General features: G+C 39.7%; 1 protein-coding gene across 13 annotated transcripts in view; it reads left to right on the top strand.

The window, feature by feature from the left end:
- Window positions 1-17,904, top strand: part of LRRC3B (leucine rich repeat containing 3B) — a 795,604-nt gene extending 777,700 nt beyond the window's left edge. For all 13 annotated transcript variants that reach the window (XM_044064774.1, XM_044064764.1, XM_044064769.1 and 10 more), the window contains one exon: window positions 16,658-17,904. In XM_044064774.1, the coding sequence (XP_043920709.1) occupies window positions 16,811-17,593 (783 nt within the window). In that variant the 5' untranslated portion in view covers window positions 16,658-16,810 and the 3' untranslated portion in view covers window positions 17,594-17,904. The remainder of the gene's footprint in view (window positions 1-16,657) is intronic.
- The last annotated feature ends 1,167 nt before the right edge of the window (window positions 17,905-19,071 follow it).

Here is a 19,071-nt window from a genome sequence, read left to right as displayed (position 1 = left end):
TGTTCATGGAAAACTGGAGATAGACAAGGCTGTGGCCACAAAAAGCTGAGAACTAATTACAGTGATAAGTTGCAATACACATTTGCATATTACTGCGATTCATAGAGATAAATATAAAAAGGCCTAATTTGCATACTAGAGGGATGAATGACCCTGAACTTACTTTAATAAGTTAAAGACCTCCATGTTAACGTGTTAATACTCAAGTTAAGTGGCAAATGAGTTAGGAAACCAAGGGCTTTTTAAAGTAAGAAAAAATAACAGAAATATTGTAGATTAATATGAAACAATTCAAAATGCTGTAAGATTATTAAGTCCATTTCAAAAATGTTTTTTTTTAATCACAAGATGGGCATAGTGCAATGACTTTAGTAAATACTGTATAGCTGTCATTTGTAAATGGAAAATTATTACAGAAACAGTGGAAATGATTAGTGATCACTAAGAAAATCATTTACATTGGTGTCGTTTAACGATAGTACATACTGTACATGATTGAGATGCATTGATTTAATTGTGAAGTACTGAATTAGCAAAGATGTTTTATTGACTCTACATGCATGTGTTTTTACCTGGAGATTTCAGAGTGTCACTGATGAATGAGAAATGACAGTATTATGATTACAAAAAAGTGGTAGGAGGTAGAGGAAGGGTAGATCTGCTTGACTTACAATTGTAGATGTATTCAGGATAGTGCAAAAATTACTTGGCTAGACTGAGAAGCTGAATATGTATATAATTATGGTGTTTGTGTAACCTAACTTTTTTCTGAGGATGGCAGACATGCTTTCATTGTTGTGCGGTGTCCTCATGACAGCCTTTAGGACATATAGCAAACATCTGTTTGGTAAAGGGTGACCCAAACAAGCTGAGAAAGCAAAAGTCTGGAATCAAGTTGAAATAGACATCAGTGCTGTCAGTGGAAGGGAGCCACTCATAATACAGTGCAAGAAAAGGACAAATTCTATGCTAGGACATGCTAGTGCCAAGATGAGGCAGAATGCAGTTGCCCGTAGCAGTACTGGTGGGGCTTCCAACTCTTATCCCTTTAACACCCAACGAGGAACACCTTCTCTTCACTCATGGGGATGACTCTGACACAGAAAATTATTGGACTGGAATAATCATAGGTAGCGTGGACACTAACTACTACCAATGTCTGCACCAGCAGCAACTCTCTGCTTAGGAAGGCTGGTTTAAAAACTGTAACTTATATCTATATAGAGAATTAAATGATTGCATTAAATACATAGCAATTACTATTAACAGGTTAACCTTCCACACTTGCAAAGCATGACATATACAGCAGTATACATTGTAAGTATCCTCCATACCTCCTTACTTGGCATACAGTAGTGTGTGCAACTTCGTTATTTGTATTGTTTTTAAATAATTTTTTTTCTGGGCTGGCAGTGAAAAAAATATACAGTTCCATTATACCAGTAAATTTGAAATATATCAGCAACAAAATGCCTGTTGAAGATTATGCTGGTGATAAGATTTATGAAGCAGCCTGAGGAAAGTGTCATGCTGTCCCCAAATTTAATGGTATGATCTCATAGCCTGCAATATGCTCATAACTCATGCAGGAAGTGACAGCGCATCACAAAGTTAAGCACGAGCTGAGATTGCCTTAAAACCTGTACAGGGAGAAAACCCATGCACCTGTACACCAGTATCTCCAAACCCTGCACCTTTACACCAGTATCTCCAAACCCATGCACCTGTACACCAGTATCTCCAAACCCAAGCACATCTACACCAGTATCACAAAACCCCTGCATCTCTACACTAGTATCTCCAAACCCATGCACCTGTACACCAGTATCTCCAAACCCAAGCACATCTACACCAGTATCTCCAAATCCATGCACCTCTACACCAGTATCTCCAAACCCATGCACCTTTACCCCAGCACATCTACACCAGTATCTCTAAACCCATGCACCTCTATGCCAGTATCACCAAACCCCTGCACCTCTACACCAGTATCTCCAAACCCATGCATCTGTACACCAGTATCTCCAAACCCAAGCACATCTACACCAGTATCTCCAAATCCATGCACCTCTACCCCAGTATCTCCAAACCCATGCATCTCTACCCCAGTATCTCCCATGCACCTGTACACCAGTATCTCCAAACTCCTGCACCTCTACACCAGTATCTCCAAACCCATGCACTTGTACACCAGTATCTCCAAACCCAAGCACATCTACACCAGTATCATCAAACCCCTGCATCTCTACACCAGTATCTCCACACCCATGCACCTGTACACCAGTATCTCCAACCCAAGCACAACTACATCAGTATCTCCAAATCCATGCACCTCTACACCAGTATCGCCAAATCCATGCACCTCTACCCCAGCACATCTACACCAGTATCTCTAAACCCATGCACCTGTACACCAGCATTTCCAATCCCAAGCACATCTACACCAGTATCTCCAAACCCATGCACCTCTACACCAGTATCTCCAAACACATGCACCTGTACACCAGTATCTCCAAACCCATGCACCTGCACACCAGTATCTCCAAACTCAAGCACATCTACACCAGTATCTCCAAACCCAGACAAACACTTTCAGGAAGATTTCAGAAATTCAGAAGTAACACTGTCCACAGTGATACTTTTACAATGGGGCACCACATGCAGGAAATTGTTACAGCTACCACAGCAAATGTGTAAAGCACTGGCTGCCCAGCAGCAAATGTGCTGGGATATTGTTAGGGCTCAGAGCACTGCCATAGAGAATCAGCTGGAAATGGTCAGAGTCATCCAAGACATACCTAAGGATTTCCAGCACTACATGATAGTAATGCCATGATGATACTTAGTATGGTGGCTCACCAAGCACCTGTGGCCACCTTCATTTACATTAGTTAATACCTAGCAGATTCAAGAAGTAGTCAGTCTTGAAATGGGAAAAGGACAGGGTACTGTCTGGACATATATTATAGATCACATAACACTACAAGTGCTTCTCAAGACAGTAATATAATTAGTCGGGGGAAGAAATACATCAGATTTCATGTAGCACACATAAGCGTTCATTTACACATAGCAGAACCTTTCTTTTCTTTCAAAGTCCTGGACCCTGTCCTGCAGTACTGTCAAATCAATGTCTGTAGGATCACCTGCATCAAGTTAGTCATAACATCGGACAAACTCATCTTCCAGCTGTCATGACAGCCCCTCTTCAAAATCACTTACACCAGCTCCTAGCCTATCCCTGGCCTACTGTGATTCAAGTGTGACATTTCTGATAGTTACTATTTGACCTTCACACACACATGACAATATTTGACTTGAAGGGGAATAACTTATTAAACAAAGTAAAAAAAAAGGAAGAGTACTATGGATACTTTTCAACTGTATGTCTTTCATTCCTGTTGTGGTACTGCTTAAAAACTCATGGAACTCTGTTTCGTAATATAAGATTCCAGAGACTAACACCCTTAATTCTCTATGCACTACCATTATTACAGCTGACAGTTACCTACAGCTTACAAGTATTCTGGGAAATACTAATAAGAAAAATGAGTATCCTACCATTGTAAAAACACTACTGCCACTTCACCCCCACCACTGCACAAATGATGGTGTGCAATACCTTAAAGGACAGCATAGCTCCATCTGAGGAAACATTGCATAATATAAAAAAACATATGATACATTTTCATTGCTAGGTATGAACTTGTGTCAAAAACTAAAGTATCACTTTTTTACAAATTGTACCACTTCAAAACATTCAGTAAGTGTATAATTAGGTGCACCACCTCAGCAGAATTCATTGTCCAAAATATTTAAAAATATGTTTATTCCTTATGTGAGCACTCAGCAATAATATGAGTACCTGTTGTGAAATAAAAATAATTATTTAAAGATAAGAAGAAATGTCACATGAGCAGTGACAGCAGACCATGTACCAGACAGCATAGCCCTTAGACATAACTGCATGCATCAGTTATACTCTCTGTGTTTTTTACAAGAAACACTAACCAGAATTTCATAGTTCATATGTTCTGGACTACACGCTGCCTCTTTAGCTGTACAGCCATATGCCATGCATGAGCTTGCCATCAGGTCCCTTACTACTGCTACCAGTTGGTCACTATCAATAGTAGTAAGACTGGACCTGGGAAATGCAGTGACAGCATAGGTGAGTTTGCCACCAGACTGATGCATGATAATGCTGTGTAGAATGCAGCATGCTGTAAACATCCTGCATACAGTAGCTGGCTCAGACTGAAGGGACCTCTAAACTCATGCAGGCACCTAATATGTCTCTTCAAGAGGGAAAAGACCCACAGAATGACAGTACAGGTCTGAGAAGGGCTGTATTAAAGTTGCCTTCTGCAGCTCAACTTGGATTTCTCACCAGTGTCATGAGCCATGTCTCCAGTAGATATCCAGCATCACCTGAAATCAAAACTAGAGAGAGAGAGAGTAAGAGAAAGGGGGAGAAAAACAAAGAAGAATTTTTTTAGTATTCAGCGATGCATTTTGCCATGCATAACTACTTAAATAAAATGGAAAAAAGATAAAATATATTTTTCCACCTACCAACAAGGTGACATCTGGGCATCCTGCCATGCAGGAAGAGGTGGTAGAGTGAGCTAGTGTTCCAGATATAGGAATCATATGCACTGCCAGGGTTCTGGGGGAGGTATTGGTGATGTACCCCCATGCATCACACACTACCTGGCAATTGATGGAATGGTAGCCCTTCCTATTGTGATACTGCATCTGAATTCTTAGTAAAAAGCACATAGTTTTATAGTGACTCACAGATCAGCCTAAGCACCTCACTAGTATCCTAAGCATACTAAACATACTAAACAAGCATGCATTGTTGGCTTGGCATAATGGTTAAGGTGTTTACCTTATAGTGAAATTGTTTGATTCTTACATGTAGATTATACATTAAATGTCCCTCAAGTACAGATAACCTAGTACTAATTTCTGAACATGCAAATAAACCCTTAAAAATCACAATAGCAAACAAACTTACTTACTACTGAAAAAAATCACTGGGACTGCTACCAAGTACAATAATCTTTAGACAATGTTTTGTTTTCCTACCTTACCTCTCACTCAGTCTTAGGAGGAAGGGAATATCCCTGCTCTGCTCAGCTACTTGTTATGTGGCTTTTGCCACACTCTTCCTTACCCCCTTTCCACCCCTGTATCATTACATTTATTGGTAACCCCACATCACCTGACCACTACCTGATACGCAACTAACCTATAGCAAACCAGCCATAAACCATTAATTACAAATTATAACAGTTCCAATCATAGCAACCATATTACCAAACTCCTGCTGCACAGCCTTCTCTAATCTAAACTCACTAATCCCAATAATCAATTCCACACTTCCCTTTTCTTTTTCTACACTCTTTTACTGCATCATTGCCATCCTCTCCATCTCCTCATAGCTTTCTCCACACTAAACATAAAAATCCAATAAACATTTAAAACCTTCCCTCTTCTCCCACCACAGCATTAACTTCTTCCCTGTATATACTGCTATAACTACCAATATCAGTCGCTGTTTATCAAGTCTCAACTGTACAGATTTTCACAGAATGTCCAGATTTTTGCCTCATATTTTCGGTGTGTTCCTCCTAAAATCTGTGCTTTTCTGGCAAATAGTTGAATATTGAAGTTATTAAATAATGACAAACATTTGAGTTTAAGACTCCACATCCTTCAGAAAATTCATGGTAATGCAAAACCTATTATTCTATCAACTTTCTAAGTTTGTAAGAGCAATATTTAAAATCTGTCCATATTTGTCCCCTCATCAGTTTAGGCTTTGTCCAAATTTTTTGCTCTAAGAGGTTGAGAGGTATGGGTTCCATTAGTCAGCATCCTTTCATTAGCCACCTAACTTTGAAATCCACTCCTCTCCACCTAACTTCATAAGTCCACCTGTCAAGCTCTAATAGCCACCCCCCTCCACTGTTATGCTTTTCAATCTGGCTATCTACTCCAAAACAACAAACTCCAACATACCAAAACAAAGAAAGTGTTACTACCCTTCAAACTACAAGAATCAACCAACCACTTCAAAAGACAAATAGAAAGCAACAACATACACCCCAACCCTGGCTCCAACTCATCCTCATCTCACCACTACCCACATGGACACCACACTGACCACTACCCTTCCAACAGCAACAGTCAATGTACTCTCCTAACACAGCAGATGTCATCATCTCTCTCTGGCCTCTGAATATAAAATCTTAATGCTTTCAGTCTCTGTATCAAGTTATATGAACTCCATGCATGGATAGAAACCCACCACCTCAATATCCTAGTAATTATAGAAACATGGTTAAGACCAGAAATTAAAGACATTATTCTCACTGGCTATAATATGATTAGGAAAGATTGAACTGGTAAGTGGGCAGATGGAACGACTATTATCTTTCAAGCCATACAACTTTATACCTACTGCTCAACTTCAACACAAACTAGCAACAAACAACTCCTAATAATGAAACTCATATTAAACAAGCAAAAATCTCTATTCATTGTAGCTTCCTACATTCCCCCATCCCCACATAGTGCCAGTACTATTGAAAATATCTTAAGCTGGTTATGCTCTGCCATCAACAAAGGAACCGTTTTAATCAGAGACGTAAAGCTTGACTGGTCACAAATGACAATACTTCCTGCTCCCTCAATATCAGCTTAATTCATTTTATACAACTGATCAATGAACCAACCAGAATTGACAAACAGTCCAAAAAATGATCCAATGTGGGTTGCATACTGACAATAAACCTCAAGAAAATTAAACTTGTTAGCATTCTCCTGCATACTTTCATCAATCATCATCCCACATATGTCAACCGAGACTATCACAAGCCCCTAAACCACAACACTATAACTGTGTAATAAACCTAACAAACATGGAAAAAGGCACCTTCGATGACACCTTCAGAATGTGTAACCGGGACCCTCTCAAACACCTCCAGCTAGATGAAACACACCTGATTTAATGACTCTTTCCTAATGATACTTAACCAACAAGCTTCACTTAAGCATAAAAGAAAAAAAACTGCAGCTTGGCTAACCCATCAAACTAAACTACTTGTGAAAGATAGGGCAGATCCTCGAAACAATGACAAACAAATCTAGAAACATATTGCTGTCTCAGAAACTGCAAAAGACAAAAGTTCTTAGAGACAGTAGAAATTATTTGTTTACCAGCAAGGTAATGCATTAAAAACAAGCATTTATGGCAAAATTTCATAACCTCTTGAACCCAGGCAGAAAACCCACTCCAAATCCCTTCTTATCAGAACCAAGAAAATATAACAGACAAATTGGATAACCATTTCATATCATATCTAACACATTCAACAATAACCTAAACAATATTCCTAACCCATTCCCTACCTCTACAACTCAACTCACCTTAAAAACTATCCCTTCCAAGTCCATCAAAAAATATATCCAAAAACTGAAGCCCACAACATTGACACCTGACATATAACCAGTCAAATAAGCTGTCCAATATTCATAACCATTAATAGATGTCCTGACTGAAATTACTTCTGCAATATTCCAAACAGATGGGTTTTTCCCACTGATGTTCAGCCAAGGTACCAAAACCTAAACCTTCCATGAGCCATATGTCCAGAGTATGACCTCAGCCCATGAGCATAGGGGTAAATATGCAGACATAGGAGCAGGAATCCTCTGACTATCTCACTACCAGTCTGAATGCAGTTCTTATACCCATCAGTTTGATCTTTGCATGACTGTTTTTATCATAAGCCTTTTTGGGTTTAGATAACTGCACCATTGAGGAACCTTCCTTATTGTTTATTCTATCTTTCTGTGATTTTGTTAGATGTCAACTAGGAGGAGAAAGTGTGACCGTGGTAGGCAGATACCCTACAAAAACTTCCATTCTTGGTGCCTTTTCTACTTACATACATGACATGAGAACAAATCTTGTTCTGTTTGCCAGTTCTTTGTACCCAAGACTTTGTGCTCCCATTTAGCATCATTCAATACATTCTTAGAAGCTCAATATCTGAAGAGGTTGGCCCAGAGTAAGATGGGAAACCCCCCATACCAGACATTTCACCTTCTCCTAAGGAAAGACTTGAGGCCTAGGCCTGAGAGTCAGTCTGCCCAGTGTGATTCTGATACGCACGCTGAGGTTGTAGAATCTACTGTATGCCTGACTCTTCCTCAGATTCTCTTTATAGAGACCATGCTGAAGGCTGGTATGGCATCTAAGGACAGCATGTTCAAAGTGACTGCTACTGCAATGGAGAAGAGGGAAAAGCAAATTGTTATTTCAGAAGGTCCAGAAGGTATCCATTAGATTTTAGCCCAGGAAGAAATTCCGGGATCATTGATTGAGGTATATCAGGGTTTGGAGCCACCGCGTTTTGTTCATGTGGACATCACTCCAGTAGACCAAGTATGCTCTGTCCTAGCCAACATGGTTTTTGACCCTAACATAGCACTGAAACCGCACTTTTACCCTTCCTTGATACTGTTAACCAAAGCAGAAAGTCCATTCATAGTGTCTCCACTCTCTTCCTTGACATGTCCAAAGCCTTTGATACAGTCTCACACCAACTTCTTCTACATAGACTCCAATTTATTAGCTTAGCTCTTCTCACAGCTGGTTGCCTAAACAACATCACGAAGTCTGTAAAATGGATTAACTCCTAATCCATTTTTGTTATGGTCACAACTGGTGTCCCTGAATGGTTCCTATTAGGACTCATGGTCTTCAACAGTGTCATAAATGACACCCACAAAAAATCAAATCTTACTTCCATCAATATTTGATGACTGTGCCCTAGTCTGCTCAGCATCTAGTCTACTCACTTTACAAAGCATCACACAGGATGCTTTCATCTCAGTTAAAAACTGGCTAAAAAATCCCAGCTGCACTTAAATCCCAAGAAAACCCAACTACTTTTATTTCTTCTCAAAAATAGAAATGAAAATAACACTGAGCTCAATATTCTCTCATCAAATAACACAAAAATCAATTTTGTCTACACATCATCATCAACAGCAAGTTAAAGACTGATGTACATATATACTCTGCAGTCAACAAACTGACATCAAGCTAGCTAGGGTCATTAGATAGAGCAAAACATATCTTACATGATGATAAAAGGATCATAAGAGGAAAATAGCAGCTACCTTTCCAGTTCTCCCTAGTGTATTATGTGCCTCAAAAATATTTAAAAACTCCATTCTTCCACCAAACACAAACATGAATACTGCTGCAACAAAATGAATAGTTTTTAAGCAATTTCACAACTTGAACTCAACATTGGACATACCAAAACATCTCCAACTGGCTTGACCTTCCGCAATGGATCTTTCTCTCTCTCTCTACCCCCAGTTATTCATGGTACATACGATATTGCACCATCCATTCAATATGGCCTCGGTATTCAACCTCATTCAATAGCACATGCCAAATAAAAATTTACAATGCAAAGGATTTAACCTAGTAAGAGTCTCATAAATCCAAAGATTCACATGGAGACTCAATATTCTAAGTATCACTAAAATATGGAACAATCTTCCAAGCACTATCATAATCTCAAAACAATATATAGCAGTTTAAAACTTTACTGGAAAATTACCTGAAGAAAACCAAACTGTGCAAGTATTCACTAAAAGCCAGAAGAAGTTATTTATAGGGTTGCATGGTATACACCCTCTTTCTCTGGTTCTAAGTCTAGAGAAGAACAATATCTAGTAAGACACTAAATATTTACAAGGGAGTTTCATTTGGGAAATAGTGGAAAAAGCTGTCTTGGTTATTAGAGAACTCCAAGGTTTTGATCCTGGCACTTTTTCTGTTATGTCCGATGTGTGCAATTTTTTGTTTAATTTTGTTTTCAGCCTTTTCCTCGTAGAAGGGAAATGTCCTGTGTAACTCTGCAAAAGTGTTATGACAGAGAGAGAGAGAGAGAGAGAGAGAGAAAACCTTGACTGAGAGAGAGAACCAGCCCGGGTAATAGAAGAGCCAGGAGGTTATGGAGTATCGCTCATTAAGGAATCATTGGTGGAGACCAGAGACCTTACAGGAGTTAAAACTGAATTTTAACACCCAGCCTTTTCAGGACATCTGTTTTTGCTTACCTAACAGGAGTTGTCTGCTTGCAATGAGAGGGTGTGACTGCTTGAAGGACTATATCACTCAAGGAAGGATTACTGGCCCCTGTGCTGCACCCATTTCATGCCCTTCACCCACATGTGTATGCAAAATGCTTGAGGGGACATTAAGGCAAAATGCACAAAAATCCCATGATGCCTATGTGAATGAATGCTGTCCCATGATCCACTTTGTTCCATCAAGGAGCAAATGTACACAGTCATGACATTGAGCTAGATGGCCAACAGATGCATGGGGCCAAATTGTTCACTTGCTCAAAAATTGTTCTAATCTTTTTTATATTTTGATTAAATTTTCTAGTTATTATTTCATTTCTTTTTGTTCCAATTCCTTTACTATAGGGGTAGTTCAGCAGTAATAAGCCTTTTCTTATTAGTACCTGCCAAATTGCCATAGTCTGTTTGCTGTTAAGCTTTCTTGTACTGTCAAAAAACACCTTTTAATAATTGTTCTGATTGCATTTAATTATGTTTTCATGCCTTTCTTAGCACTAGCAGTGGTTTTAATTTCTGAATGTGGCATAGTTTACTATATTCATTACCCTCACTATTGTGTAGCAACAAATTTGCTGTCTGATCCTTTAATAACACATACATCTCTGATTCAGTATCTTATCTTATTTCATTCGTCGTATAAACTTACACAAAGACAAAACTGTCTCTGCAATCTATGCATTATGATGCATGAGACTCATTTTTCTCAGAGGCCATTTACATTTCTTGTAAATCCTTACTGAACTGACTGTCTAATCCTGTTTTGGTACGCCTCACTTTTTTCAGATTAGGTTTGTACTTGCTCACGTGTACTTCAGCATTATTCTGCTCTGTATAAAATGCACATGCCCAGTCCTATCTCTTAGATGTAATCTTCATGGTGTGGTTAACTTCAGCCATAGTATTAGACAACACAACACTAATTATTCCCTTTTCTTTCTCTCTAAGTCTCCTCTCTTTCATTTTTCACAATGTACTGTTTTCTGGTACATTTCCAATTATCTTGTTCCTTCGTTGATATTTTGCACAATAATCACACCTCTCATCTTGCTGCTTTCTTGTTTTGGCTCCCCCTTCAGATATTGCTTGCGAGCTTGCATACTCCAGCAGTATTTCTGATGTTATAGTCATCTTTGTCAATGCTTTTCTTAGGCGCATCAGTGAAATAAAATGTCCCCATGCTCTTCATTCCTGTGTAATTTGTGTCTGTTGTTTCAATTCTTTCTTGAACCCTAGCTCTGAATTTGTATGTACTGAATTGTATGTTATTCTTTGGCTCAAAGCACAGTGTCAGCTCGCATTGTACTACCATGTGTGAGCACGGTCTCAGATTTTCAGATAGTTCCCCCTTTCTACAGTGAACTTACCAAACCACCTCCAGCTTAAACGTCTATACCATGAAATGTGTGTTGACTTTTTTGGTATAGGATCTGTTTCACTTTTTCCAAATTGGTTGATGTCTTGAAATGCAATACATTAAACTATTCTTTCACTGATAGTGTAATCACTATGATAAAATCCCTACAGTATCAAACAGTAACCATCTCATCAAAAAACATTTTAAACATTTAACATAAGTTTGCTCAGCCCTCATATCAAAACACTACTGGATACATAGCTCACCTGCACAGTGGGCCCCTCAACCTAAGACCCTAAGGCAAAACAGCTTGCCCAATACACTAATCATAGGTGACTCAATAGTGAGGCACATAAACGCCCCACTCACTAGGCTAAATAAGGAGAAGGTAACAGTTAGCTGTCTATCAGGTGCCAGAATCCGACACATAACACATGCACTCAGGTCACTCCACAACAAGTACAAGTATGACTGTCATTGTCCATGTGGGTGTGAATGCCCTAGGATGCACCTCCCTGGACTACATGAAAAGAGACGTGGTAGATCTCTTGGATTATGTGACCCAGATAGGTATGAACCTAGCCCTGAGCAGCATCCTACCGTCGCCCAGAATGATACCACAGTACAAACAGAAAATGATTGACTTCAACAATTGGCTAAGTTTCTGGTGTCATTCTAAGGAGATCCAGTATCTGTCTGCTTGGGATGAAATGACTGACAGACCTTGATGCTTTGCCAGAGATGGCCTGCATCTGTCACCCCCCTGGGTTTCCTGGTACTGGCTAATGCACTTGCCACCCTATAGTGTATTTTTTAGGTGATGTTCCAAAGACCAAATTGCCACCATAACAGCTATAAATAAATGCAATCTGAGGGTCTTGCTGCTCAATGCTAGAAGTCTAAATCTCAAGATGCACTCACTTGAAGCACTCCTCAAAATGGAGAACATCAACATTTGTGCTGTAACGGAGACCTGGTTTAAAGCAGCAGAAAGCACCCCTGCATTACCATGAATTCCACCCCTTTCCGCCCCCAGAACATGGACCAAAGCTCCAAAGGTGGTGGTGTCTCCATATTTATAAAAGATATGCACACCTCCAGACTAGTAACCCAGCATAACGCACCTGAGATACTTCAGGTACAACTAACATTGGGTAAGACGGAGATTCAGATCGTAGCCTGCTATAGGTCCCCAACCATGTCCCAAGACACTCACTCCACGTTCCTAAGCACCCTGGAAACTATTAAGATCCATGCAACACTCTCATACTAGGTTACTTCAACTACCCTTCCATCAACTGGAAAAAATACTCATGCACCGATGCACTGGCCTAATGCTTCCTGGAGTTCATCGATTCCAATGACTTGGACCAGCTCATTCTTACCCCCACCAGAGGAAGCAACATCCTTGACCTGGTTATTACTAACATGGGCAACCGTTGCTCTACACCAATAGTCAATTCCTCCCTGGTTAGAGCCGACCACAAAGTAATCACCATGGAAATCCACATCACACCCACCCCACCCCCACCCTGCAAAGGTATCCACCATGAAAATCTTCTCCAAAACTGACCTTGGGCTCCTAAAAACAGAGATGGCTAACTTCACAGCACCCATGCCAGTGGAAAATAGATGCATGACTGCTGAATCATACACCAATGCACTGTACAAACATGTACATAAATGCGTGGAACTAGCCATACCCAACAGAATCAAGGCGCTCTCCTCCAAAAAAGGAAGCCAATCTGGTGGTCCCCTGCCATTAATAAACTCTACAAGAAGGATGAAACTGTTCTAGAAAAAGGTGAAGTCCAAAGACTGGAAAAATTCCCTTATTAACCTCAACAAAAAGTTGAGATCCCTCATCAAAACCTCCAAAGCTAACTATGAAGGCAGAATTGCGGTAGACACTAAAAACAACCACAAAGCCTTCTATAGTTATATCAAGAATCTCCATGGCAATACCCAGATTTGCTCTGAGTTACTGCACAATGGTACCTCTTATACTAAGCCAACAGATATTGCCAACATACTGGCCGACAGATTCAGTGCCAACTTTACCCCTCTCTCCCCCCCAAAGGACCAATGTCAATACCAAAAGAATGCCAGGCACCCAACATTACTGCAGCACAGGTTAAAGCTGCATTGTCCAAGGCCAAGAATACATCTTCCATGGGACCCGACAATATCGCTGGCTGTGTTATACATGAATTACAAAGTGAACTGGTACCACATCTGTGTGCCCTCTTCACTCACAGCCTCACCTCAGGCTTTGTCCCTACTGAATGGTGCACTGCTACAGTCAACCCTCTACATAAAGGAGGAGTGATTACAGACCCTGGAAACTATCGCCCCATTAGCCTGATGAGTCTGATATGTAATGTTACGGAGCGCATCATTATGGACCTAATTAACAAGGATAAAGGAAATCTCCAAACTCTAGATCCCATGCAATTTGGTTTTACGAAAGGTAGATCATGCCTGCTCAACCTGGTTGACTTCTTTGAGTCAGTCACTAGAGCTGTGGATGAAGGTAAGGCAGTTCATACAGCCTACCTTGATCTGGCCAAGGCCTTTGATACCATTCTTCACTCAGGATTTTTTGATAAACTCACCAAACTAGGCATCAACCCCTATATAGTTAGGTGGGTTACAAATTGACTTACAGGTAGAACTCACAGTGTGAAAGTAGCAGACTCCATGTCAGACTGCCGACCAGTCATGAGTGGAGTCCCACAGGGATTGGTGCTGGGTCCTCTCCTGTTTGGCATCTACTTCTCAGAAGTCCAGGCCAACACAGAGGGACCCTGGCTGACCAAGTTCACAGATGACTGCCAGCTGGGAGCCATTATTAACTCCCCAAGTGATGCAGATATCCATATGAAAGGCCTCACTGAGGCCAATGACTGGTGTCAAAACCATGGCCTTAAGCTTAATGCCAAAAAATGCGTTGTCATCCCCTTTGGGAAAAACTCAGTCCCACTAATCATCGCATCAATAGGAGCCCACTGAACACTGAAGGTGTTATAAGAGATCTGGGGACACAGGTTGACAGCAACCTCTCCTTCGACCACCACATTGCCACTGTGGTCAGAAAGTCCTTCTATGTGGCACATCTCATTACCAAGGGTTTTGCATCCAGGAAGAAAGAGGTCATCATTTCTCTCTTCTCTTCCCTCATTAGGCCAGTCATCGAGTATAATGCCCCATTTGGCATGTACCTCACTAGACACCTGCAAAAGCTGGAGGGGCCACAAAAGTACCTCACAAAATGGATCCTAGGACTTAAACTCATGTCCTACATGGACAGACCCAAAAAACCCCAGCTATTCTCTGTCTCATATTGTCTACTAAGAGGCGATCTCTGAATGACTTACAAAGCCATGTGTGACCCAGCTCTGTTAAAAATGCTACATCTAAAGAAATCCTAATCCCACTGCAACACATGCACCAGAGACCTCATCCTCATTACTGCAATCAACAGAACATGCTGGAGGGACAGGTTCATAACCCAGAGACTGCCCATGCTCTAGAATAGACTCCCCATACATGTCAGGCAGAGCACCTCACTGGCCCTCTTCAAGAGAAATTTTGATGAGTGGATGGGAAATAGAACGTTCACTCCGGGGATCACTCCAGTGGCTCTACTTGATGGAGGCAGTGGAAACTAACATTGGGCAGCACAATGCCAGGGCATTTCTGTTGGCTAGGCTTGTAAAGGCTCCAGTTCTATTAGCTTAGTACACACCTATGAACCTATCATCTGAAAATTAATGCATATAAAGTATCCCTCAAAACATAACCCATGATACTATAAAAATGCTTTTACTGAAAAGCAAGACACTTGTACTGTCAAAGAAATAATATCTCCACAGGCAACCTTTTGAAATGGTAGGACCTGCTAGAGCAAGTTCGAAAACATGGAGAGTGAATGGCCAAAATGGTGGACTTACATATGTCTGAAATGGCCATTTCTTAGGATATTCCATTTTCTTGCTGGCATTTGTAAGTTTGGTGGATATAGGGGGCTTGCCCCCTACATCAGGGGCTACAAGAAGTTTAAAAGAGAAGAGATTTGCTCCTGTCCTGGATTTTTGCTCTTTTTTTCCAATATGTCAGCACTTGGCATTTTGGGTGCTAGCATTTTAGTAGGGAGCCATCAACACATTCATACAAGCCTTTTGATAAGTCTGCTTAATAAATGTGAAAGCAAATGTAGCTGGCTAGAAAATATAAGTATATCATGATTGTATCTAGTAGTGCTTTCAGGCTCTTGTTTTATGTAGGTGCTTTTTAATGATAGTTATTAATATAACGAGTAGAGTTCTAATGTGGAACTTTGTTCTAATCATAGAGATGTTCCTCTAACCCAGATGTGAGTATAGTTTTTGATGAGGACAGTATGTGTAGTGCATGGAGATAGGTGATTACATGCCAGTATTATGAAAACGGCAAATCATTTAAGTGTTTCTGTACTACTAGACCCAGTCTTAGCAAATGTGCTTAAGTTGCTAAGATCATGTATTGCACTAGGCAGTCTGCCAGTACTGACCAGCAAATGACAGCAACAGAACTAAACAATGATTTCTTTCTGCCTGCTGTCTGTGTGCCCCTGACTTTCTTTCCCTAAAATAAGAAGGGCTCACTAAGTGCTTTATGGCTTTGAAAGCTGGCAAAATACTTTACACTTTTTTTTTTTCTGTAGCTAGTAGAACATTGAGTAGATGATGCTCCATGTTCTACAAAGAATGATGTTTGGGTCTCAGATCGTAACCCCCCCATTATGTGTTCTCTATGTGGATGCCAAGATTCACCTCTTGAGTGAAGATTTCCTGGCATCCATGTCTCAAACACATTATCAAGTGGTTACAGTCAGAGACCCAATAATAATTCTCCACATTATATATATTTTAAGCAATTATTTCAGAAAGTAACATCAGAATCATCAAAGTGAAATTTTACTGAAGTATGATTTATTTGAAACCAGTGAATCAGTTGAAATGATTTATTTTGCTAAATGCAGCATAGGTTATAAAACAATCTTGTCTAGAATGTAAATTATGCTAATGCTGCTTATTCTGTTTTTTATGTTTCCATATTCATTTTTTTTTCTTGTAGGTGGAGCATTCTGAAGAAGTCTGGCTATGCAAGAACATACAGAATTGTACCTGCAGTCTATTAAAAGACATGAAATAATGTTCTGACCTCTAGACACTTATCAACTTTTGGGATGTATGCAGAATAGTCATGTGATTATGCAGACATCCCAGTATGCATTTGGTGGACCTCTGGTTAACTCGGTCCCTCTCCATGTGTCTACTCTTGCAAAGTTTTGTACTAATGATTCTCTGCTTTCATTCAGCAAGTATGTGTCCAAAGGGCTGCTTGTGCTCCCATTCTGGTGGCTTAAATGTCAGCTGTAGCAATGCAAACCTCAAAGAGATCCCAAGAGACCTCCCTCCTGACACTACTGTACTTTATCTGGATTCCAATCAGATAACATCTATTCCAAATGATATATTTAAGGACCTGCATCAGCTGAGAGTCCTTAATTTATCCAGAAATATCATTGAGTTTATAGATGAGCATTCATTCAAGGGTGTTGAAGAAACATTACAGATGCTTGATTTATCAGACAACAGGATTAAATCTGTGCATAAGAATGCTTTCAACAACTTAAAGAGAGCCAGAGCTCGAATTGCTAACAACCCATGGCACTGTGACTGCACCCTGCAACAGGTACTAAGAAATATGGCATCTAATCACGAAGTAGCTAATAGTGTCATTTGTAAGACTTCCATTTTAGATGAGCACACAGGGAGGCCATTTTACATGGCTTCCAGTGATGCAGACCTCTGCAATCTACACAAAAAGACAACTGACTATGCTATGCTAGTCACCATGTTTGGCTGGTTCACCATGGTGATATCATATGTTGTATACTATGTGAGACAAAACCAGGAGGATGCAAGGAGACATCTTGAATATCTGAAATCACTTCCAAGTCGGCAGAAGAAACCAGATGAAGAAGATGACATTAGCACTGTGGTATAATATCCTGTAGTTACTTTTTATAATTTTAAGCTAGAAGCACTTTTATTTGAAAAACTTGAAGATGTTTTTAACATTGTGCAAAAGACTCCATATAAGACTTTAAATATTAAACTCCCATTTTGTGAAAGTTGCAGTTCAGACAAATTATTACTTGTGTGTATGTCTTACCAACTAAATTATGTACATGTTTGTAAGTCTTACGAAGTATGCTCACATAAGAAGCTAAACTTTTTGAAATAAAATCATTTCACTCATTTAACACTATCCAAAAATTGTAGTAATATATGGATCAATAAATATTAAAGTTTAAATTTCAGTGCATTTTTTTCAGTATGGGATTGGATATTTATTCTGTCTATAATGTAAATTCTGCCACCAAATGTTATTAGAAATTATGTTATTGGCAAGCACACAAGCACACACAGACACATGCATCAGATGAGAAATAGAATACATGCATATGACAGCTAGACATATCGGTCTCATTTGGTGGCTTGTGGGACCCCTGCATTTCCAAAATGTCAATGAATTAAGAGATTATTTAAAAGAAGGGCTTTGTTGTCTTCTCCCACACCCCTCTCCATTATGCATTCAAACAGCAGCAGATTTTTCCAGCTTACAGCTATCCATAGTGCATTTTCTTAACCATGTTACTAGTGCACTGGTCTGCTTCTAGGCACTAAGTGAGCTCTCTGTCTTGTCTAGGCCATGATCAAAAGAAATGATTCAGCCTCTGTTTGAATTCCATGGGTCCTAAAGATGCCACAACTTGCCACATAGCTTAGAAACAAGCGTGGGTTCTGGTGTTCTTATATCTAAAGCCTTTGTTCATCTACATCATATCTTCATAAATTTTTACAGTGCATATGATAGATCTTTTCATAACAACACATTAACTGCAACCATACACACTGAAGCAAACCAATAAATAATTACACAGTGAAATATTTTTAATTCTTTTCTGAAGGAGTGGTAATTTAACAATGATCCATGATTGTGTGCGACTAATGATGGGTTTACCCAGCACTGACATGGTTTTGCTCTCATTAGCAAACAAATACACCAGCTGTAGGAAAAGCAACATTGCACAAACACGGGTATAGATTATTGCTATTATGCAATATTATGCAATGCCATTAAGGTAATTGCTTACCATGTGAAATAATGCCACTATCTCTACAAACCTTTTCTTTCAGCAGTCTTTTGTTTGACTGGAGATGTACTGCAGATGTATAGGACATGTGTGTGCATTATGCCCAATGTAGTTTCTGCTGTTTTTTAAAGGTTTCTGGAAAGTATGAGTATGCTACCATTTATAAAAGGATGCTTGCACACTCATGTTATCTCAGAGGTACATTTTTTGGGGGGAGCTCTATCTGTCTTTGAAATGGGTAGAAGTCTGTATACTATACTGTAGACAAATGCATTTGTTTTCACTGCTTAGTAAAGTAGAGAACATGGCAGCTGGAGTTTTTGTT

This window comes from Protopterus annectens, chromosome 3.part0 (genome assembly GCF_019279795.1).
Source record: "Protopterus annectens isolate FY-2018-M chromosome 3.part0, PAN1.0, whole genome shotgun sequence".
In the NCBI taxonomy this organism is placed as follows: Eukaryota; Metazoa; Chordata; order Ceratodontiformes; family Protopteridae; genus Protopterus; species Protopterus annectens.
The sequence above is the reverse complement of the archived record's forward strand: the minus strand, read 5'-3'. Positions and strand labels throughout refer to the sequence as shown.